Source organism: Oncorhynchus nerka, linkage group LG9b (genome assembly GCF_034236695.1).
Source record: "Oncorhynchus nerka isolate Pitt River linkage group LG9b, Oner_Uvic_2.0, whole genome shotgun sequence".
Classification (NCBI taxonomy): Eukaryota; Metazoa; Chordata; class Actinopteri; order Salmoniformes; family Salmonidae; genus Oncorhynchus; species Oncorhynchus nerka.
The window spans coordinates 50,510,092-50,528,663 of record NC_088424.1 but is presented as its reverse complement, the minus strand read 5'-3'; the positions used below and the strand labels follow the sequence as shown (position 1 = coordinate 50,528,663).

At 49.4% G+C, this 18,572-nt stretch overlaps 1 protein-coding gene across 4 annotated transcripts in view; it reads left to right on the top strand.

The window, feature by feature from the left end:
- Positions 1-18,572, top strand: part of LOC115124306 (zinc finger FYVE domain-containing protein 9-like) — a 90,477-nt gene that overhangs the window by 49,927 nt on the left and 21,978 nt on the right. For 3 of the 4 annotated variants that reach the window (XM_065013819.1, XM_065013820.1, XM_065013818.1), the window contains exons 8-15: positions 536-665; positions 1,353-1,475; positions 3,852-4,007; positions 9,987-10,211; positions 10,302-10,384; positions 10,506-10,610; positions 16,931-17,081; positions 17,843-17,917. In XM_065013819.1, the coding sequence (XP_064869891.1) occupies positions 536-665; positions 1,353-1,475; positions 3,852-4,007; positions 9,987-10,211; positions 10,302-10,384; positions 10,506-10,610; positions 16,931-17,081; positions 17,843-17,917 (1,048 nt within the window). The remainder of the gene's footprint in view (positions 1-535; positions 666-1,352; positions 1,476-3,851; positions 4,008-9,986; positions 10,212-10,301; positions 10,385-10,505; positions 10,611-16,930; positions 17,082-17,842; positions 17,918-18,572) is intronic. The other variant, XM_065013821.1, reaches the window with a different exon arrangement.

Sequence of the window (18,572 nt, the reverse complement as noted above, 5' to 3'; positions counted from 1 at the left end):
CTGTATATAGCCTCCACATTGACTCTGTACCGTAACACCCTGTATATAGCCTCCACATTGACTCTGTACCGTAATACCCTGTATATAGCCTCATTGTTACTATTTTTCCTTGAGTTTATTTAGCAGATTTTTCACATAATAGGCTCAGGGATTCGAACCAGGGACTCTTCGGTCATTGGCCCAACGCTCTTAAGGCCTAGGCTCCCCGCAACACATTATTTACTGAATGTGAAGGGAAATCATCCCATGACTGAAGATCATTCAACTGCAGTGTTCTAGAATGGAAGATCATTCAACTGCTGTGTTCTAGAATGGAAGATCATTCAACTGCAGTGTTCTAGAATGGAAGATCATTCAACTGCTGTGTTCTAGAATGGAAGATCATTCAACTGCAGTGTTCTAGAATAGAACCATTGCCCAAATAACTTTCTATCACTGTATTTACAACCAATCACAGCAGAGATCTGTCCACTTCACCAGTCCACCTGCATTTTACAACTACCACTTTATGCTGTAACCACACCCCTCCCTCCAGGCGTCCCCGGCCCCTGCAGCCCCAGTGGGAAGCCCTGTAGGCAGCTCCATCAGTCTAATTCCGGAGGACGGACTTCCTCCCATCCTCATCTCCACCGGAGTTAAAGGAGGTACGGGAGGCCACAGCACAGGTGCTTGACCTTAGTCATCCTCACTGTCGATCCTGCTGTATGCTGTGTCTGGGCTGCTTTCATGGGCCCATGATGCATGCTGGGAGGGTTCTGGGTCTGCTTTCATGGGCCCATGTTGCATTCTGGGAGGGGTCTGGGTCTGCTTTCATGGGCCCATGTTGCATGCTGGGAGGGGTCTGGGTCTGCTTTCATGGGCCCATGTTGCATGCTGGGAGGGTTCTGGGTCTGCTTTCATGGGCCCATATTGCATGCTGGGAGGGGTCTGGGTCTGCTTTCATGGGCCCATGTAGCATGCTGAGAGGGGTCTGGGTCTGCTTTCATGGGCCCATGTTGCATGCTGGGAGGGGTCTGGGTCTACTTTCAATTAGGCCATGTTGCATGCTGGGAGGGGTCTGGGTCTGCTTTCAATTAGGCCATGTTGCATGCTGGGAGGGGTCTGGGTCTGCTTTCAATTAGGCCATGTTGCATGCTGGGAGGGGTCTGGGTTTGCTTTCAATTAGGCCATGTAGGATGCTGGGAGGGGTCTGCTTTCAATTAGGCCATGTTGCATGCTGGGAGGGGTCTGGGTCTGCTTTCATGGGCCCATGATGCATGCTGGGAGGGGTCTGGGGGTACATGTACATAGGGAGGAACCCTCTTCAGTGGGGTTGTTTGAAAGCTTTTGTTTTTTCCTCCCACCACCCTCAGACTATGCGGTGGAGGAGCGTCCCTCTGAGATGGTTCTGATACAGCAGCTGGAGGAGGGAGGTCCTGACCCCTTGGTGTTTGTGCTCAACGCTAACCTGCTGGCCATGGTCAAACTGGTCAACTGTGAGTTAACGTCTTCCAGCTCCATTGTCGGTGATTGATTAGAACGTACGCTCTCCTAGGTCTGAATTTGTCCCTGACTAGAAAGAGAAAATGAAAATGAGAGTGTTTAGCTCTACGGGACTGTTAGTGAATAACCCTGCTATACACTGTACGGTATCTACCCCCCCTAGGCTGCTACGGTATCTAACCCCCCCTAGGCTGCTACGGTATCTAACCCCCCCTAGGCTGCTACGGTATCTAACCCCCCCTAGGCTGCTACGGTATCTAACCCCCTAGGCTGCTACGGTATCTAACCCCCCTAGGCTGCTACGGTATCTAACCCCCAGGCTGCTACGGTATCTAACCCCCTAGGCTGCTACGGTATCTAACCCCCCTAGGCTGCTACGGTATCTACCCCCCTAGGCTGCTACGGTATCTAACCCCCTAGGCTGCTACGGTATCTAACCCCCCTAGGCTGCTACGGTATCTAACCCCCGTAGGCTGCTACGGTATCTAACCCCCTAGGCTGCTACGGTATCTAACCCCCCAGGCTGCTACGGTATCTAACCCCCCTAGGCTGCTACGGTATCTAACCCCCCAGGCTGCTACGGTATCTAACCCCTAGGCTGCTACGGTATCTAACCCCCCAGGCTGCTACGGTATCTAACCCCCCAGGCTGCTACGGTATCTAACCCCCCAGGCTGCTACGGTATCTAACCCCCCCCCAGGCTGCTACGGTATCTAACCCCCCCCCCCAGGCTGCTACGGTATCTAACCCCCCCCAGGCTGCTACCTAACCCCCCAGGCTGCTACGGTATCTAACCCCCCCAGGCTGCTACGGTATCTAACCCCCTAGGCTGCTACGGTATCTAACCCCCCTAGGCTGCTACGGTATCTAACCCCCCCCTAGGCTGCTACGGTATCTAACCCCCCTAGGCTGCTACGGTATCTAACCCCCCAGGCTGCTACGGTATCTAACCCCCTAGGCTGCTACGGTATCTAACCCCCCTAGGCTGCTACGGTATCTAACCCCCTAGGCTGCTACGGTATCTAACCCCTAGGCTGCTACGGTATCTAACCCCCTAGGCTGCTACGGTATCTAACCCCCTAGGCTGCTACGGTATCTACCCCCTAGGCTGCTACGGTATCTAACCCCCTAGGCTGCTACGGTATCTAACCCCCCCAGGCTGCTACGGTATCTAACCCCCCCAGGCTGCTACGTTATCTAACCCCCCCCAGGCTGCTACGGTATCTAACCCCCCAGGCTGCTACGGTATCTAACCCCCCCAGGCTGCTACGGTATCTAACCCCCCCAGGCTGCTACGGTATCTAACCCCCCAGGCTGCTACGGTATCTAACCCCCCAGGCTGCTACGGTATCTAACCCCTCCCCCCCTAGGCTGCTACGGTATCTAACCCCTCTCCCCCTAGGCTGCTACGGTATCTAAGCCCCCTCCCCCTAGGCTGCTACGGTATCTAACCCCCTAGGCTGCTACGGTATCTAACCCCTCCAGGCTGCTACGGTATCTAACCCCTCTCCCCCCTAGGCTGCTACGGTATCTAACCCCCCTAGGCTGCTACAGTATCTAACCCCTCTCCCCCTAGGCTGCTACGGTATCTAAGCCCCCCTAGGCTGCTACGGTATCTAACCCCTCTCCCCCTAGGCTGCTACGGTATCTAACCCCCCCCTAGGCTGCTACGGTATCTAACCCCCCTAGGCTGCTACGGTATCTAAGCCCCCTCTCCCCCTAGGCTGCTACGGTATCTAACCCCCCCCTAGGCTGCTACGGTATCTAACCCCTTTCCCCCTAGGCTGCTACGGTATCTAACCCCCCTAGGCTGCTACGGTATCTAAGCCCCCCCCCCTAGGCTGCTACGGTATCTAACCCCCCCCCCTAGGCTGCTACGGTATCTAACCCCCCTAGGCTGCTACGGTATCTAAGCCCCCCTAGGCTGCTACGGTATCTAACCCCCCTAGGCTGCTACGGTATCTAACCCCTAGGCTGCTACGGTATCTAACCCCTAGGCTGCTACGGTATCTAACCCCCTAGGCTGCTACGGTATCTAACCCCCCTAGGCTGCTACGGTATCTAACCCCCTAGGCTGCTACGGTATCTAACCCCCCAGGCTGCTACGGTATCTAACCCCCTAGGCTGCTACGGTATCTAACCCCCTAGGCTGCTACGGTATCTAAGCCCCCCTAGGCTGCTACGGTATCTAAGCCCCCTAGGCTGCTACGGTATCTAAGCCCCTCCCCTAGGCTGCTACGGTATCTAAGCCCCCCCCTAGGCTGCTACGGTATCTAAGCCCCTCCCCCTAGGCTGCTACGGTATCTAAGCCCCCCCCTAGGCTGCTACGGTATCTAACCCGCTCTCTGGTGTCCCTTCTCCCCTTGTAGACGTAAACAGGAAGTGTTGGTATGTGACCAGTAAGGGGATGCATGCAGTGGGCCAGGCTGAGGTGGTGGTGCTGCTGCAGTGTCTACCTGACGAGAAGAGCATCCCCAAAGACCTCTTCAGCCACTTCGTACAGCTCTACCAGGAGGCCCTCACAGGTTAGTTTAACATACTGTACCTCTACCAGGAGGCCTTAACCATATGTATAATATTCCTCCATCAGGAGGCCCTCACAGGTTAGTTTAATGTACCTCCATCAGGAGGCCCTCACAGGTTAGTATAATGTACCTCCATCAGGAGGCCCTCACAGGTTAGTATAATGTACCTCCATCAATAGACCTCCACCAGGAGGCCTACTAAGATATTTTACATCTCTACCAGGCCTTCACAGGTATAGTAATACCTTTGTTACCTCAACCAGGAGGCCTACTTAGGTGATATTATACAGTATTGCCAGAGTATTGACACTCTGTAGTGTCCCACTAATGTTCTGTGTGCATCCAAAATGTCTCCCTATTTCCTATATAGTGCACCACTTTAGACCAGAGCCCTATGGCACCCTATTCCCTATTATAGTGCACTACTAGCCCTGTGGGACTTGGTCAAAACAAGTGCACTACATAGGGATTAGGGAGCCATTTTGGACGCCGCGTCTGTCTCATCACCTTATGCTGCGGGTTAAAAATATTGTGTGACATTGATGTCTCTGTGCCTCAGGCTGTTGTTGTTTAGATATACACAGCGGAACCAGGGAAAGACGACAGTCTGTGGGGATGACAGACATATTGTTTGTGTCTCTGCTGGTTCAGTCCTAGTCAGTCAGTACGGTGATGGAGAGAATGTTGCACCATCGTCCTTAGCAGTTCTAGCGTTGTGTATTATCTAAATCAGGCCTGCCCAACCTTCTTCCTGGAGAGCTACCCTCCTGTAGGTTTAAACTCCAACCCTGTTCCTGGAGAGAGACCCTCCTGTAGGTTTTAACTCCAACCCTGTTCCTGGAGAGACCCTCCTGTAGGTTTTAACTCCAACCCTGTTCCTGGAGAGAGACCCTCCTGTAGGTTTTAACTCCAACCCTGTTCCTGGAGAGAGACCCTCCTGTAGGTTTTAACTCCAACCCTGTTCCTGGAGAGCGAACCACCTGTAGGTTTTAACTCCAACCCTGTTCCTGGAGAGAAACCCTCCTGTAGGTTTTAACTCCAACCCTGTTCCTGGAGAGAGACCCTCCTGTAGGTTTTTAACTCCAACCCTGTTCCTGGAGAGCGAACCACCTGTAGGTTTTAACTCCAACCCTGATCCTGGAGAGAGACCCTCCTGAACCTAGTCAGTTTTACATCTGAATGCCTTCAACTGAAATGTGTCCCCTGCATTTAACCCCTCTGAATCAGAGAGGTGCTGGGGGCTGCCTTAGTCAACATCCACGTCTTCGGTGCCCGGGGAACAGTGGGTTTACTGCCCTGCTCAGGGCCCGGGGAACAGTGGATTTACTGCCTTGCTCAAAGGCAGAACGACAGATTTTTTATACCTTGTCAGCTCGGGGATTCGATCCAGAAACCTTTCGGTTACTGGCCCAACGCTCTAACCCGCCAGGCTACCTTCCGCTGAGTCACAGGCTATGTGTTATTTGGCCTGTTTCTGGAGGTGGAAATTATTTGCGATTCTGTCAGCATCATTTTATTTTATTGTATTTTGGAATAGAATGGTCATTTAAAATAAACTTTCCAGAACTGAGCTTCTTACTCCTACATTAAAATTCTCCCTAGGAGAACTCCGGACTAGAATTCTTCACAGGAACAAAAAGTTGTACCTGTTCCAGAAATGTATCCGTAGCTTTCCCACCCAACCGGATGTGCATAATTAAAATATAAACAAGAGACTTGGACCCATTCCGAAAAGGACAGTGGAAACTGATCCGGATCCAACAGTAGAACGAGAGAGAAAGAAATCTCGAACTGGCCACTGCCATCAATAAACAAGCCATATTGGCCAAATGACGGTTACTTAACTGCCTTTAACAAATTGAGAAAAAAAACGAGTAGCATATTCAAAATGTTATAGTCTATTGACTTCTCCTTTCCTAAAACTGTGCAAATGTTTTGTTATATTGTTAGGTTGTAGGAGTTACTCTGGTAGTCCTGAAACAATCTTCCTCACCTCCCAAGTTCAATTGTTGGAGTTAGTTGGTGTGCCGGTGCTCACGGCCTTCATAGGCCCGCGGTGGCCTTCATAGGCCCGCGGTGGCCTTCATAGGCCCGCGGTGGCCTCACGGCCTTCATAAAGAGACTGTCACCATACAGTCATGGAAGTCAAAAGTAAATGGACAGTTGAACATAGCCAATCAGAGTTTCTAATTCACCAGGGACACGTGCCAGCATGGCACTGACTGGTTGGCATTACTCACTCGGGCCCAGTGGTATTACAGTGGAAGGGGGCACCTCCTTACAAGACTACATTATTAGTAGTGGTTATGTCTTCCATTACTCAGGACTGGTGTCTGGTCACTGCCTAATCCGCTCATTATTTTCTCCTAGAGAATACACAATGTTGTTGCTTGTTTGACATATTTTTTTTGGTGTACGCTGAAGCCCTGAAATGATATCGAGCTAGTTTGCCTGATTTTTTATTTAGCAGATATCTTATAGTAGCTAGTCAGTTGGAGTTTAAACATTGAACGCAAGCTGTTAAAATGCATTAAACATGTCATTAGGTTTACTTGATTATGAGCTAGCTAACGTTAGCTAGCGTAGCACATGGGTATGTGTGAAAGCTAGCTAACGTTAGCTAGCGAGGCACATGGGTTTGTGTGAAACCTAGCTAACGTTAGCTAGTGTAGCACATGGGTTTGTGTGAAAGCTAGCTAACGTTAGCTAGTGTAGCACATGGGTTTGTGTGAAAGCTAGCTAACGTTAGCTAGTGTAGCACATGGGTTTGTGTGAGAGCTAGCTAACGTTAGCTAGTGTAGCACATGGGTATGTGTGAAAGCTAGCTAACGTTAGCTAGTGTAGCACATGGGTTTGTGTGACACTTACTCCTCAGCCTGAAGTGTCATCTGACCATAGCACTTGGATTGGAACCAGTGCTAATGCCGTTTAGCCAACTTTCATGGCATCCAAATGTGTTGGATTGTCTGTAAATAGAGTTCTTTGGTCTACTGGTCCTGGGGCCTTAAGGTCAACGGCATCATCTCAGATGACATATAAATAGAGTTTGTTTGGTCTACTGGTCCTGGGGCCTTAAGGTCAACGGCATCATCTCAGATGACATATAAATAGAGTTTGTTTGGTCTACTGGTCCTGGGGCCTTAAGGTCAACGGCATCATCTCAGATGACATATAAATAGAGTTTGTTTGGTCTACTGGTCCTGGGGCCTTAAGGTCAACGGCATCATCTCAGATGACATATAAATAGAGTTTGTTTGGTCTACTGGTCCTGGGGCCTTAAGGTCAACGGCATCATCTCAGATGACATATAAATAGAGTTCTTTGGTCTACTGGTCCTGGGGCCTTAAGGTCAACGGCATCATCTCAGATGACATATAAATAGAGTTTGTTTGGTCTACTGGTCCTGGGGCCTTAAGGTCAACGGCATCATCTCAGATGACATATAAATAGAGTTTGTTTGGTCTACTGGTCCTGGGGCCTTAAGGTCAACGGCATCATCTCAGATGACATATAAATAGAGTTTGTTTGGTCTACTGGTCCTGGGGCCTTAAGGTCAACGGCATCATCTCAGATGACATATAAATAGAGTTTGTTTGGTCTACTGGTCCTGGGGCCTTAAGGTCAACGGCATCATCTCAGATGACATATAAATAGAGTTTGTTTGGTCTACTGGTCCTGGGGCCTTAAGGTCAACGGCATCATCTCAGATGACATATAAATAGAGTTCTTTGGTCTACTGGTCCTGGGGCCTTAAGGTCAACGGCATCATCTCAGATGACATATAAATAGAGTTTGTTTGGTCTACTGGTCCTGGGGCCTTAAGGTCAACGGCATCATCTCAGATGACATATAAATAGAGTTTGTTTGGTCTACTGGTCCTGGGGCCTTAAGGTCAACGGCATCATCTCAGATGACATATAAATAGAGTTTGTTTGGTCTACTGGTCCTGGGGCCTTAAGGTCAACGGCATCATCTCAGATGACATATAAATAGAGTTTGTTTGGTCTACTGGTCCTGGGGCCTTAAGGTCAACGGCATCATCTCAGATGACATATAAATAGAGTTTGTTTGGTCTACTGGTCCTGGGGCCTTAAGGTCAACGGCATCATCTCAGATGACATATAAATAGAGTTTGTTTGGTCTACTGGTCCTGGGGCCTTAAGGTCAACGGCATCATCTCAGATGACATATAAATAGAGTTTGTTTGGTCTACTGGTCCTGGGGCCTTAAGGTCAACGGCATCATCTCAGATGACATATAAAATAGAGTTTGTTTGGTCTACTGGTCCTGGGGCCTTAAGGTCAACGGCATCATCTCAGATGACATATAAATAGAGTTTGTTTGGTCTACTGGTCCTGGGGCCTTAAGGTCAACGGCATCATCTCAGATGACATATAAATAGAGTTTGTTTGGTCTACTGGTCCTGGGGCCTTAAGGTCAACGGCATCATCTCAGATGACATATAAATAGAGTTTGTTTGGTCTACTGGTCCTGGGGCCTTAAGGTCAACGGCATCATCTCAGATGACATATAAATAGAGTTTGTTTGGTCTACTGGTCCTGGGGCCTTAAGGTCAACGGCATCATCTCAGATGACATATAAATAGAGTTTGTTTGGTCTACTGGTCCTGGGACCTTAAGGTCAACGGCATCATCTCAGATGACATATAAATAGAGTTCTTTGGTCTACTGGTCCTGGGGCCTTAAGGTCAACGGCATCATCTCAGATGACATATAAATAGAGTTTGTTTGGTCTACTGGTCCTGGGGCCTTAAGGTCAACGGCATCATCTCAGATGACATATAAAATAGAGTTTGTTTGGTCTACTGGTCCTGGGGCCTTAAGGTCAACGGCATCATCTCAGATGACATATAAATAGAGTTTGTTTGGTCTACTGGTCCTGGGGCCTTAAGGTCAACGGCATCATCTCAGATGACATATAAATAGAGTTTGTTTGGTCTACTGGTCCTGGGGCCTTAAGGTCAACGGCATCATCTCAGATGACATATAAATAGAGTTTGTTTGGTCTACTGGTCCTGGGGCCTTAAGGTCAACGGCATCATCTCAGATGACATATAAATAGAGTTTGTTTGGTCTACTGGTCCTGGGGCCTTAAGGTCAACGGCATCATCTCAGATGACATATAAATAGAGTTTGTTTGGTCTACTGGTCCTGGGACCTTAAGGTCAACGGCATCATCTCAGATGACATATAAATAGAGTTCTTTGGTCTACTGGTCCTGGGGCCTTAAGGTCAACGGCATCATCTCAGATGACATATAAATAGAGTTTGTTTGGTCTACTGGTCCTGGGGCCTTAAGGTCAACGGCATCATCTCAGATGACATATAAAATAGAGTTTGTTTGGTCTACTGGTCCTGGGGCCTTAAGGTCAACGGCATCATCTCAGATGACATATAAATAGAGTTTGTTTGGTCTACTGGTCCTGGGGCCTTAAGGTCAACGGCATCATCTCAGATGACATATAAATAGAGTTTGTTTGGTCTACTGGTCCTGGGGCCTTAAGGTCAACGGCATCATCTCAGATGACATATAAATAGAGTTTGTTTGGTCTACTGGTCCTGGGGCCTTAAGGTCAACGGCATCATCTCAGATGACATATAAATAGAGTTTGTTTGGTCTACTGGTCCTGGGGCCTTAAGGTCAACGGCATCATCTCAGATGACATATAAATAGAGTTTGTTTGGTCACGCCCACCAGCGGTGGGTTGGGCGTCTAAAGAAAGATGCATATTCATAAAAGAACCCCATCTAAAATGTGGTGGTGGATCTTTGATGTTATGGGACTATCTTTGGTCTACTGGGCCTGGAGCCAGGTAATGTTCTGACCCACCTGGGCCTCTCCTCCCTCGTCCCCTCTCCCCCTCTCTAAGTAATGTTCTGACCCACTTGGGCCTCTCGTTCCTCTCTCCCCTCCCCATCTTCCATCCAGGTAACGTTTTTCTCTCTCCTCTCCCTCCAGGTAATGTCCTGACCCACCTGGGCCATTCGTTCTTCACCCAGAGTTTCCTGGGCAGCAGGGAGCATGGAGGGTTCCTCTACGTCTCCCCGTCCTTCCAGTCCCTCCAGGACCTGATGCTCCCCAACCCCCCCTACCTGTTTGGGGTGTTGCTGCAGAAGTGGGAGACCCCCTGGGCCAAGGTGTTCCCCCTCCGACTCCTGTTCCGGCTGGGTGCAGAGTACAGATGTGAGTACAGAGGCAATGCTTTCTTTTGGCTGGATAATTTTTTGGCTTGTTAGAAGAGAGAGATTGATGTAATTTCCGTTATGTTTTCAGTCTACCCCTGCCCTCTGTTCAGTGTGCGGTTTAGAAAACCCCTCTTCGGAGAGACCGGCCACACCATCATGAACCTGCTAGCAGTAAGAACTTATTTTTTTTATTTTTTTTGCCTCAATGTCTTGTGTTGACGAGCAGCACTTCCGTAACTACCAGTACACGTTGTCCCTGGTGAAGGGTCTATATAATATAATATATCTACAGGACTTCCGTAACTACCAGTACACGTTGTCCATGGTGAAGGGTCTGGTGGTGGACATGGAGGTGAAGAAGACCTGCATCAAGATCCCCAGCAACCGATACAACGAGGTGAGGCTCTCAACCAATCATATTAGTTCCCAGTGGGGCTTAGCCAATCAGATTCCTACTCAGGGGGGCTCAACCAATCACCCCCACCCCACCCCCTTTGCAGTTATGTTCCCAGCCAGTCATTAGTCGCCATGCTCCTCAACCAGAGACAATAGACCAGTGTTAATTTCATCAACAAAAATAGTGAGTCATATTCATAGGACACTTAATTTTTCAGTGGCAATTGACTTAAGACAATCTTCTCTGTGACTAAGTGGACTGGACAAGAGTTTTTGTAATGAGTGGGAGCTTTTTGCTAATGAACACAATTAAGGTGTTAAGGGGCAGTATTTTCATTTTTGGGAAAAAAACGTTCCCGTTTTTAAACGGGATATTTTGTCAGGAAAAGATGCTAGGATATGCATATAATTGACAGCTTTCGATAGAAAACACACTATCGTTTCCAAAACTGTAAAGATGTTGTCTGTGAGTATAACAGAACTGATGTTGCAGGCGAAAGCCTGAGAAAAATCCAATCCGGAAGTGCCCTAGGTTTTGAAAGCGCTGCGTTCCAATGACTCCCTATTCAGCTGTGAATGTACCATCAACGAGCTTACGCTTTCTACGTATTCCCCAAGGTGTCTACACCATTGTGACGGAGTTTTACGCATTTCTGTTGAAGAATAGCCGTAGGCGGCCACATTGCGTAAGTGGTCACATGGTGGCTCCGAGAGAGATTCTCGCGTAAAATACAGAGGTAGCCATTACTCCAATCGGTCCTAGTGAAAAACGAATTGCCCTGACGTATATATTATCGAATAGATATTAGAAAAACACCTTGAGGATGGATTCTAAACAACGTTTGCCATGTTTCTGTCAATATTATGGAGATAATTTGGAATATTTTTCGGCGTTGTGGTGACCGCAATTTCCGGGCGATTTCTCAGCCAAACGTGAAGAACAAACGGAGCTGTTTCGCCTACAAAAATAATATTTTGGGAAAAAATGAACTTTGGCTATCTACCTGGGAGTCTCGTGAGTGAAAACATCCGAAGTTCATCAAAGGTAAACGATTTAATTTGATTACTTTTCTGATTTCCGTGACAAGGTTGCCTGCTGCTAGCAAGGTATAATGCTACGCTAGACTATGATAAACTTACACAGATGCTTGTCTAGCGTTGGCTGTAAAGCTTATTTTGAAAATCTGAGATGACAGTGTGATTAACAAAAGGATAAGCGGTGTCTCAATATATTTCATTTGTGATTTTCATGAATAGGAAGATTTTCTAGGGATATTTATGTCCGTTGCGTTATGCTAATTTGTTTCAGGCGATGATTACGCTCCCGCATGCGGGTTTGGGAGTCACTAGAGGGTTAATATTAGCAGCAGAGATGCGCAGTCCTGTTCAGCAGTGGGAAGGATGAGCCACACCTGGTACACACGGTCTATACCAGCTGGTGAGCTGTGGGGGGATAAGTGTGGGCAGACAGGCTCCGCCTCCGATTATACATATATCGCCACAGGCGACTCTCTTGCTTCCCCATTGCTAACTAGTCATTTACCCAGTCGGCTAAAGAGGAGCCGTTTGCCCTGTCGGCTACAGAGGAGCCGTTTGCCCTGTCGGCTACAGAGGAGCCGTTTGCCCTGTCGGCTACGGAGGCGTAGCCGTTTGCCCTGTCGGCTACGGAGGCGTAGCCGTTTGCCCTGTCGGCTACGGAGGCGTAGCCGTTTGCCCTGTCGGCTACGGAGGCGTAGCCGTTTTCCCTGTCGGCTACGGAGGAGTTAAGTTATATTATTTGAAATTCCTTTCTGTATCACCAAATGTTTGCATATATGTTACCGTGACTACATTCAGTGGGCTACTGATCATGTTACCATGACTACATTCAGTTGCAAAACAGTTCTATGACTAGAGCTGATGCCTGTTCAGGGGCAGAACGACAGATTTGTACCTTGTCAGCTCGGGGGTTTGAACTTGCAACCTTCCGGTTACTAGTCCAACGCTCTAACCACTAGGCTACCCTGCCACCCCCAGAATGGCCCATGATATGCTTTATGAATGGAAAATGTGACCCACCAATGCACCATAGAAAGAAAACCACAGGTATTATGGCTATTATATTAATCTCTCAAGCTGTTTTCTTTGAGGAAAAGAGGTAGCTACTTGTATTTTTTGCCACTGAGCAGTCTCCATATATATATAAAAATGTTTACCTGGTCCTTGGGGACCTTCAGACGAGTCTTGAGGCCTAGAGCAAAACAACCGACGTATTCGTGAGAGTCTCACCATTCCACAGAGGGGTCACATTAGTGTGTAGCCCAAACTGTTCGGATGCTACAGACAGAAAGTTCCATAGAGGGGGTTATAATAGTTTTTAGGCCAAACTGACTACATCACTGGGTGAACCGGTCATTATCTGGAGGTTTAGTGACTCCACTACATCACTGGGTGAACCGGTCATTATCTGGAGGTTTAGTGACTCCACTACATCACTGGGTGAACCGGTCATTATCTGGAGGTTTAGTGACTCCACTACATCACTGGGTGAACCGGTCATTATCTGGAGGTTTAGTGACTCCACTACATCACTGGGTGAACCGGTCATTATCTGGAGGTTTAGTGACTCCACTACATCACTGGGTGAAACGGTCATTATCTGGTTTAGTGACTCCACTACATCACTGGGTGAACCGGTCATTATCTGGAGGTTTAGTGACTCCACTACATCACTGGGTGAACCGGTCATTATCTGGAGGTTAAGTGACTCCACTACATCACTGGGTGAACCGGTCATTATCTGGAGGTTTAGTGACTCCACTACATCACTGGGTGAAACGGTCATTATCTGGAGGTTTAGTGACTCTACTACATCACTGGGTGAAACGGTCATTATCTGGAGGTTTAGTGACTCCACTACATCACTGGGTGAAACGGTCATTATCTGGAGGTTTAGTGACTCCACTACATCACTGGGTGAAACGGTCATTATCTGGAGGTTTAGTGACTCCACTACATCACTGGGTGAAACGGTCATTATCTCCTGTACTACTTCTGGACTTCAATATGCTGCAGCATCTAGAATGTTGATAGCAATGGAAACGACGTGACTGCGGTGCAACCCCAGACTTGTCTCTCACACTCATTCTGCACCCCCATACTTGTCTCTCACACTCATTCTGCAACCCCAGACTTGTCTCTCACACTCATTCTGCACCCCCAGACTTGTCTCTCACACTCATTCTGCACCCCCAGACTTGTCTCTCACACTCATTCTGCAACCCCAGACTTGTCTCTCACACTCATTCTGCAACCCCAGACTTGTCTCTCTCACTCATTCTGCAACCCCAGACTTGTCTCTCACACTCATTCTGCACCCCCATACTTGTCTCTCACACTCATTCTGCAACCCCAGACTTGTCTCTCTCACTCATTCTGCAACCCCAGACTTGTCTCTCACACTCATTCTGCAACCCCATACTTGTCTCTCACACTCATTCTGCAACCCCAGACTTGTCTCTCACACTCATTCTGCAACCCCATACTACTTAGTAGCACCATCTGGTGATTTGTGCTTCTCGCTGCCTGCACTTGTATGTGTCTGTTTAGTATGTCATGTTCAATATCTATCTAGGCTGAATTTAAGATTTCATATTTCTGCTGTTGGGAAGAGAATAGGATGTTTAATCAGGAATATACAGTATGTTGGTGGGGGCCGGGCTCTGTTGGTAGGGGCCGGGCTCTGTTGGTAGGCTCTGTTGGTAGGGGCCGGGCTCTGTTGGTAGGGGCCGGGCTCTGTTGGTAGGGGCCGGGCTCTGTTGGTAGGGGCCGGGCTCTGTTGGTAGGGGCCGGGCTCTGTTGGTAGGGGCTCTGTTGGTAGGGGCCGGGCTCTGTTGGTGGTGGGGGCCGCGCTCTGTTGTTGCTGGTGGGGGCCGGGCTCTGTTGGTGGTGGTGGGGCCGGGCTCTGTTGGTGGTGGTGGGGGCCGGGCTCCGTTGGTGGTGGTGGGGCCGGGCTCCGTTGGTGGTGGTGGTGGGGGCCGGGCTCTGTTGGTGGTGGGGGCCGGGCTCTGGTGGTGGTGGTGGTGGTGGTGGTGGTGGTGGGGGCCGGGCTCTGGTGGTGGTGGTGGTGGTGGGGCCGGGCTCTGGTGGTGGTGGTGGTGGGGGCCGGGCTCTGGTGGTGGTGGTGGTGGTGGGGGCCGGGCTCTGGTGGTGGTGGTGGTGGGGGCCGGGCTCTGGTGGTGGTGGTGGTGGGGGCCGGGCTCTGGTGGTGGTGGTGGTAGTGGTGGGGGCCGGGCTCTGGTGGTGGTGGTGGTAGTGGTGGGGGCCGGGCTCTGGTGGTGGTGGTGGTGGTGGTGGGGCCGGGCTCTGGTGGTGGTGGTGGGGGCCGGGCTCTGGTGGTGGTGGTGGTGGTGGGGGCCGGGCTCTGGTGGTGGTGGTGGTGGTGGGGGGCCGGGCTCTGGTGGTGGTGGTGGTGGGGGCCGGGCTCTGGTGGTGGTGGTGGTGGGGGCCGGGCTCTGGTGGTGGTGGGGGCCGGGCTCTGGTGGTGGTGGGGGCCGGGCTCTGGTGGTGGTGGTGGTGGTGGGGCCGGGCTCTGTTGGTAGGCTCTGTTGGTAGGGGCCGGGCTCTGGTGGTGGTGGTGGTGGGGGCCGGGCTCTGGTGGTGGTGGTGGTGGTGGGGGCCGGGCTCTGGTGGTGGTGGTGGTGGTGGTGGGGGCCGGGCTCTGGTGGTGGTGGTGGTGGGGGCCGGGCTCTGGTGGTGGTGGTGGTAGTGGTGGGGCCGGGCTCTGGTGGTGGTGGTGGTAGTGGTGGGGGCCGGGCTCTGGTGGTGGTGGTGGTGGTGGGGCCGGGCTCTGGTGGTGGTGGTGGGGGCCGGGCTCTGGTGGTGGTGGTGGTGGTGGGGGCCGGGCTCTGGTGGTGGTGGTGGTGGTGGTGGTGGTGGTGGTGGGGGCCGGGCTCTGGTGGTGGTGGTGGTGGGGGCCGGGCTCTGGTGGTGGTGGTGGTGGGGGCCGGGCTCTGGTGGTGGTGGGGGCCGGGCTCTGGTGGTGGTGGTGGTGGTGGGGGCCGGGCTCTGGTGGTGGTGGTGGTGGTGGGGGCCGGGCTCTGTTGGTAGGCTCTGTTGGTAGGGGCCGGGCTCTGTTGGTAGGGGCCAGGTAGTCAGTGATGTATGTTTACTATAGGTTAATGAGACAATGGAATTGTGACTAAAAGGAAAGGGAGTTTAGTTGACTAAAATGGCCCACGGTTTATGTAATTTTGACTATAACTAGACGAAATCGTTATTCAAATGACGTAATGATATGTTAGTCTGAATGTCTAAGACCAGACGAAATCTAATGAGAGGTCTCATATGAACCCTAACAGACAGAAGGTTTCGTTATTCAAATGTAAGCCGTTGATACTAAATGTATAGTTTCTCTGCGTCTGCCACTCTAACATGAAGGAACCCAGGGATATGACGCGTGGCCTGTTGGACAACAGCTTGTATGAACGCTTTTAACAGTCTTGTCTAAAACGCTGCAGATTCTCATTTGTTCTCTTCCTTGTGAATTACAGTTTAGAAATGTCAATCGCATACAGTTGAAGTCGGAAGTTCACATACACTTAGGTTGGAGTCATTAAAACTCGTTTTTCAACCTCTCCACAAATGTCTTGTTGACAAACTATAGTTTTGGCAAGTCGGTTAGGACATCTACTTTGTGCATGACACAAGTCATTTTTCCAACAATTGTTTACAGACAGATTTTTCCACTTATAATTCACTGTATCACAATTCCAGTGAGTCAGAAGTTTACATACACTAAATTGACTGTGCCTTTAAACAGCTTGGAAAATTCCAGAAAATAATGTCATGGCTTTAGAAGATTCTGATAGGCTAATTGACATCATTTGAGTCAATTGGAGGTGTACCTGTGGATGTATTTCAAGGCCAACCTTCAAACTCAGTGCCTCTTTGCTTGACATCATTGGAAAATAAAAAGAAATAAGCCAAGACCTCTGGGGGGAATAAAGAAATCGGGTCTAATTTAGAGTCCTGTTCATTAGCCTATCAGAAGCTTCTAAAGCCATGACATCATTTTCAGTTCATATACTGTAACCACGTTTGAACAGGCAGAACTGATCTGGTTTAGAGGGTCTTAGTCTCAACCCCACTCCCCCAAACCTCTACACTCCAGGGCATGCTATTGTTTTAATTAAATATGATTTCTTTTTTTTTCTCACAGCTACAACAGAGACGAATTAAATGTTATTTCTACCCTCGTTATGAACAAGTGACAGGGTTCGTCTGGTGACATGACCGATTGGGACCTTTTAATGACGCAACCATATTCTCTGTCCCCTCCAGCTAATGAAGGCTATGAACAAGTCCAATGAGCACGTCTTGGCCATGGGGGCGTGTTTCAACGAGCGGGCCGACTCCCACCTGGTGTGTGTACAGAACGATGACGGAAACTACCAGACACAGGCCATCAGCATTCACCATCAACCACGCAAAGGTACACACACACACACCCAACAACGTGGAGTCGTAGTCTGGTAGGGTCGACACACAACAACGTGGAGTCATAGTCTGGTAGGGTCGACACACAACAACGTGGAGTCATAGTCTGGTAGGGTCGACACACAACAACGTGGAGTCATAGTCTGGTAGGGTCGACACACAACAACGTGGAGTCATAGTCTGGTAGGGTCGACACACAACAACGTGGAGTCATAGTCTGGTAGGGTCGACACACAACAACCTGGAGTCGTAGTCTGGTAGGGTCGACACACAACAACGTGGAGTCATAGTCTGGTAGGGTCGACACACAACAACCTGGAGTCGTAGTCTGGTAGGGTCGACACACAACAACGTGGAGTCATAGTCTGGTAGGGTCGACACACAACAACGTGGAGTCATAGTCTGGTAGGGTCGACACACAACAACGTGGAGTCGTAGTCTGGGAAGTGGACTAACTAAACCAGAGGTGACGTCATAGTCTGGGAAGTGGACTAACTAAACCAGAGGTGGCGTCATAGTCTGGGAAGTGGACTAACTAAACCAGAGGTGGCGTCATAGTCTGGGAAGTGGACTAACTAAACCAGAGGTGGAGTCAGTCTGGGAAGTGGACTAACTAAACCAGAGGTGGAGTCATAGTCTGGGAAGTGGACTAACTAAACCAGAGGTGGCGTTGGTGTTGAATCCCGCCCCTTCAGATGGTTTACGATTTAAATGGAAATGTCATGGCGATTTTAAAACCAGTATTTTTTGTTGCAGTGACCGGCGCCTGCTTCTTCGTGTTCAGTGGTTCTCTCAAGGCAGGACACCTGGCCAAGACCAGCATTGTTGAAGGTACTCCCGTCTACCCTCCTGTTATATTGTTAATAGGATGTACCCACCTGTTATAGTGTTGATAGGATGTACCCACCTTGTTAATAGGATGTACCCACCTGTTATATTGTTAATAGGATGTACCCACCTTGTTATATTGTTAATAGGATGTACCCTCCTTGTTAATAGGATGTACCCTCCTGTTATATTGTTAATAGGATGTACCCTCCTGTTATATTGTTAATAGGATGTACCCACCTTGTTAATAGGATGTACCCACCTTGTTAATAGGATGTACCCACCTTGTTAATAGGATGTACCCACCTGTTATATTGTTAATAGGATGTACCCACCTTGTTAATAGGATGTACCCACCTGTTATATTGTTAATAGGATGTACCCTCCTGTTATATTGTTAATAGGATGTACCCACCTGTTATATTGTTAATAGGATGTACCCACCTGTTATATTGTTAATAGGATGTACCCACCTGTTATATTGTTAATAGGATGTACCCACCTTGTTAATAGGATGTACCCACCTTGTTATATTGTTAATAGGATGTACCCACCTTGTTAATAGGATGTACCCACCTTGTTAATAGGATGTACCCACCTTGTTAATAGGATGTACCCACCTTGTTAATAGGATGTACCCACCTTGTTAATAGGATGT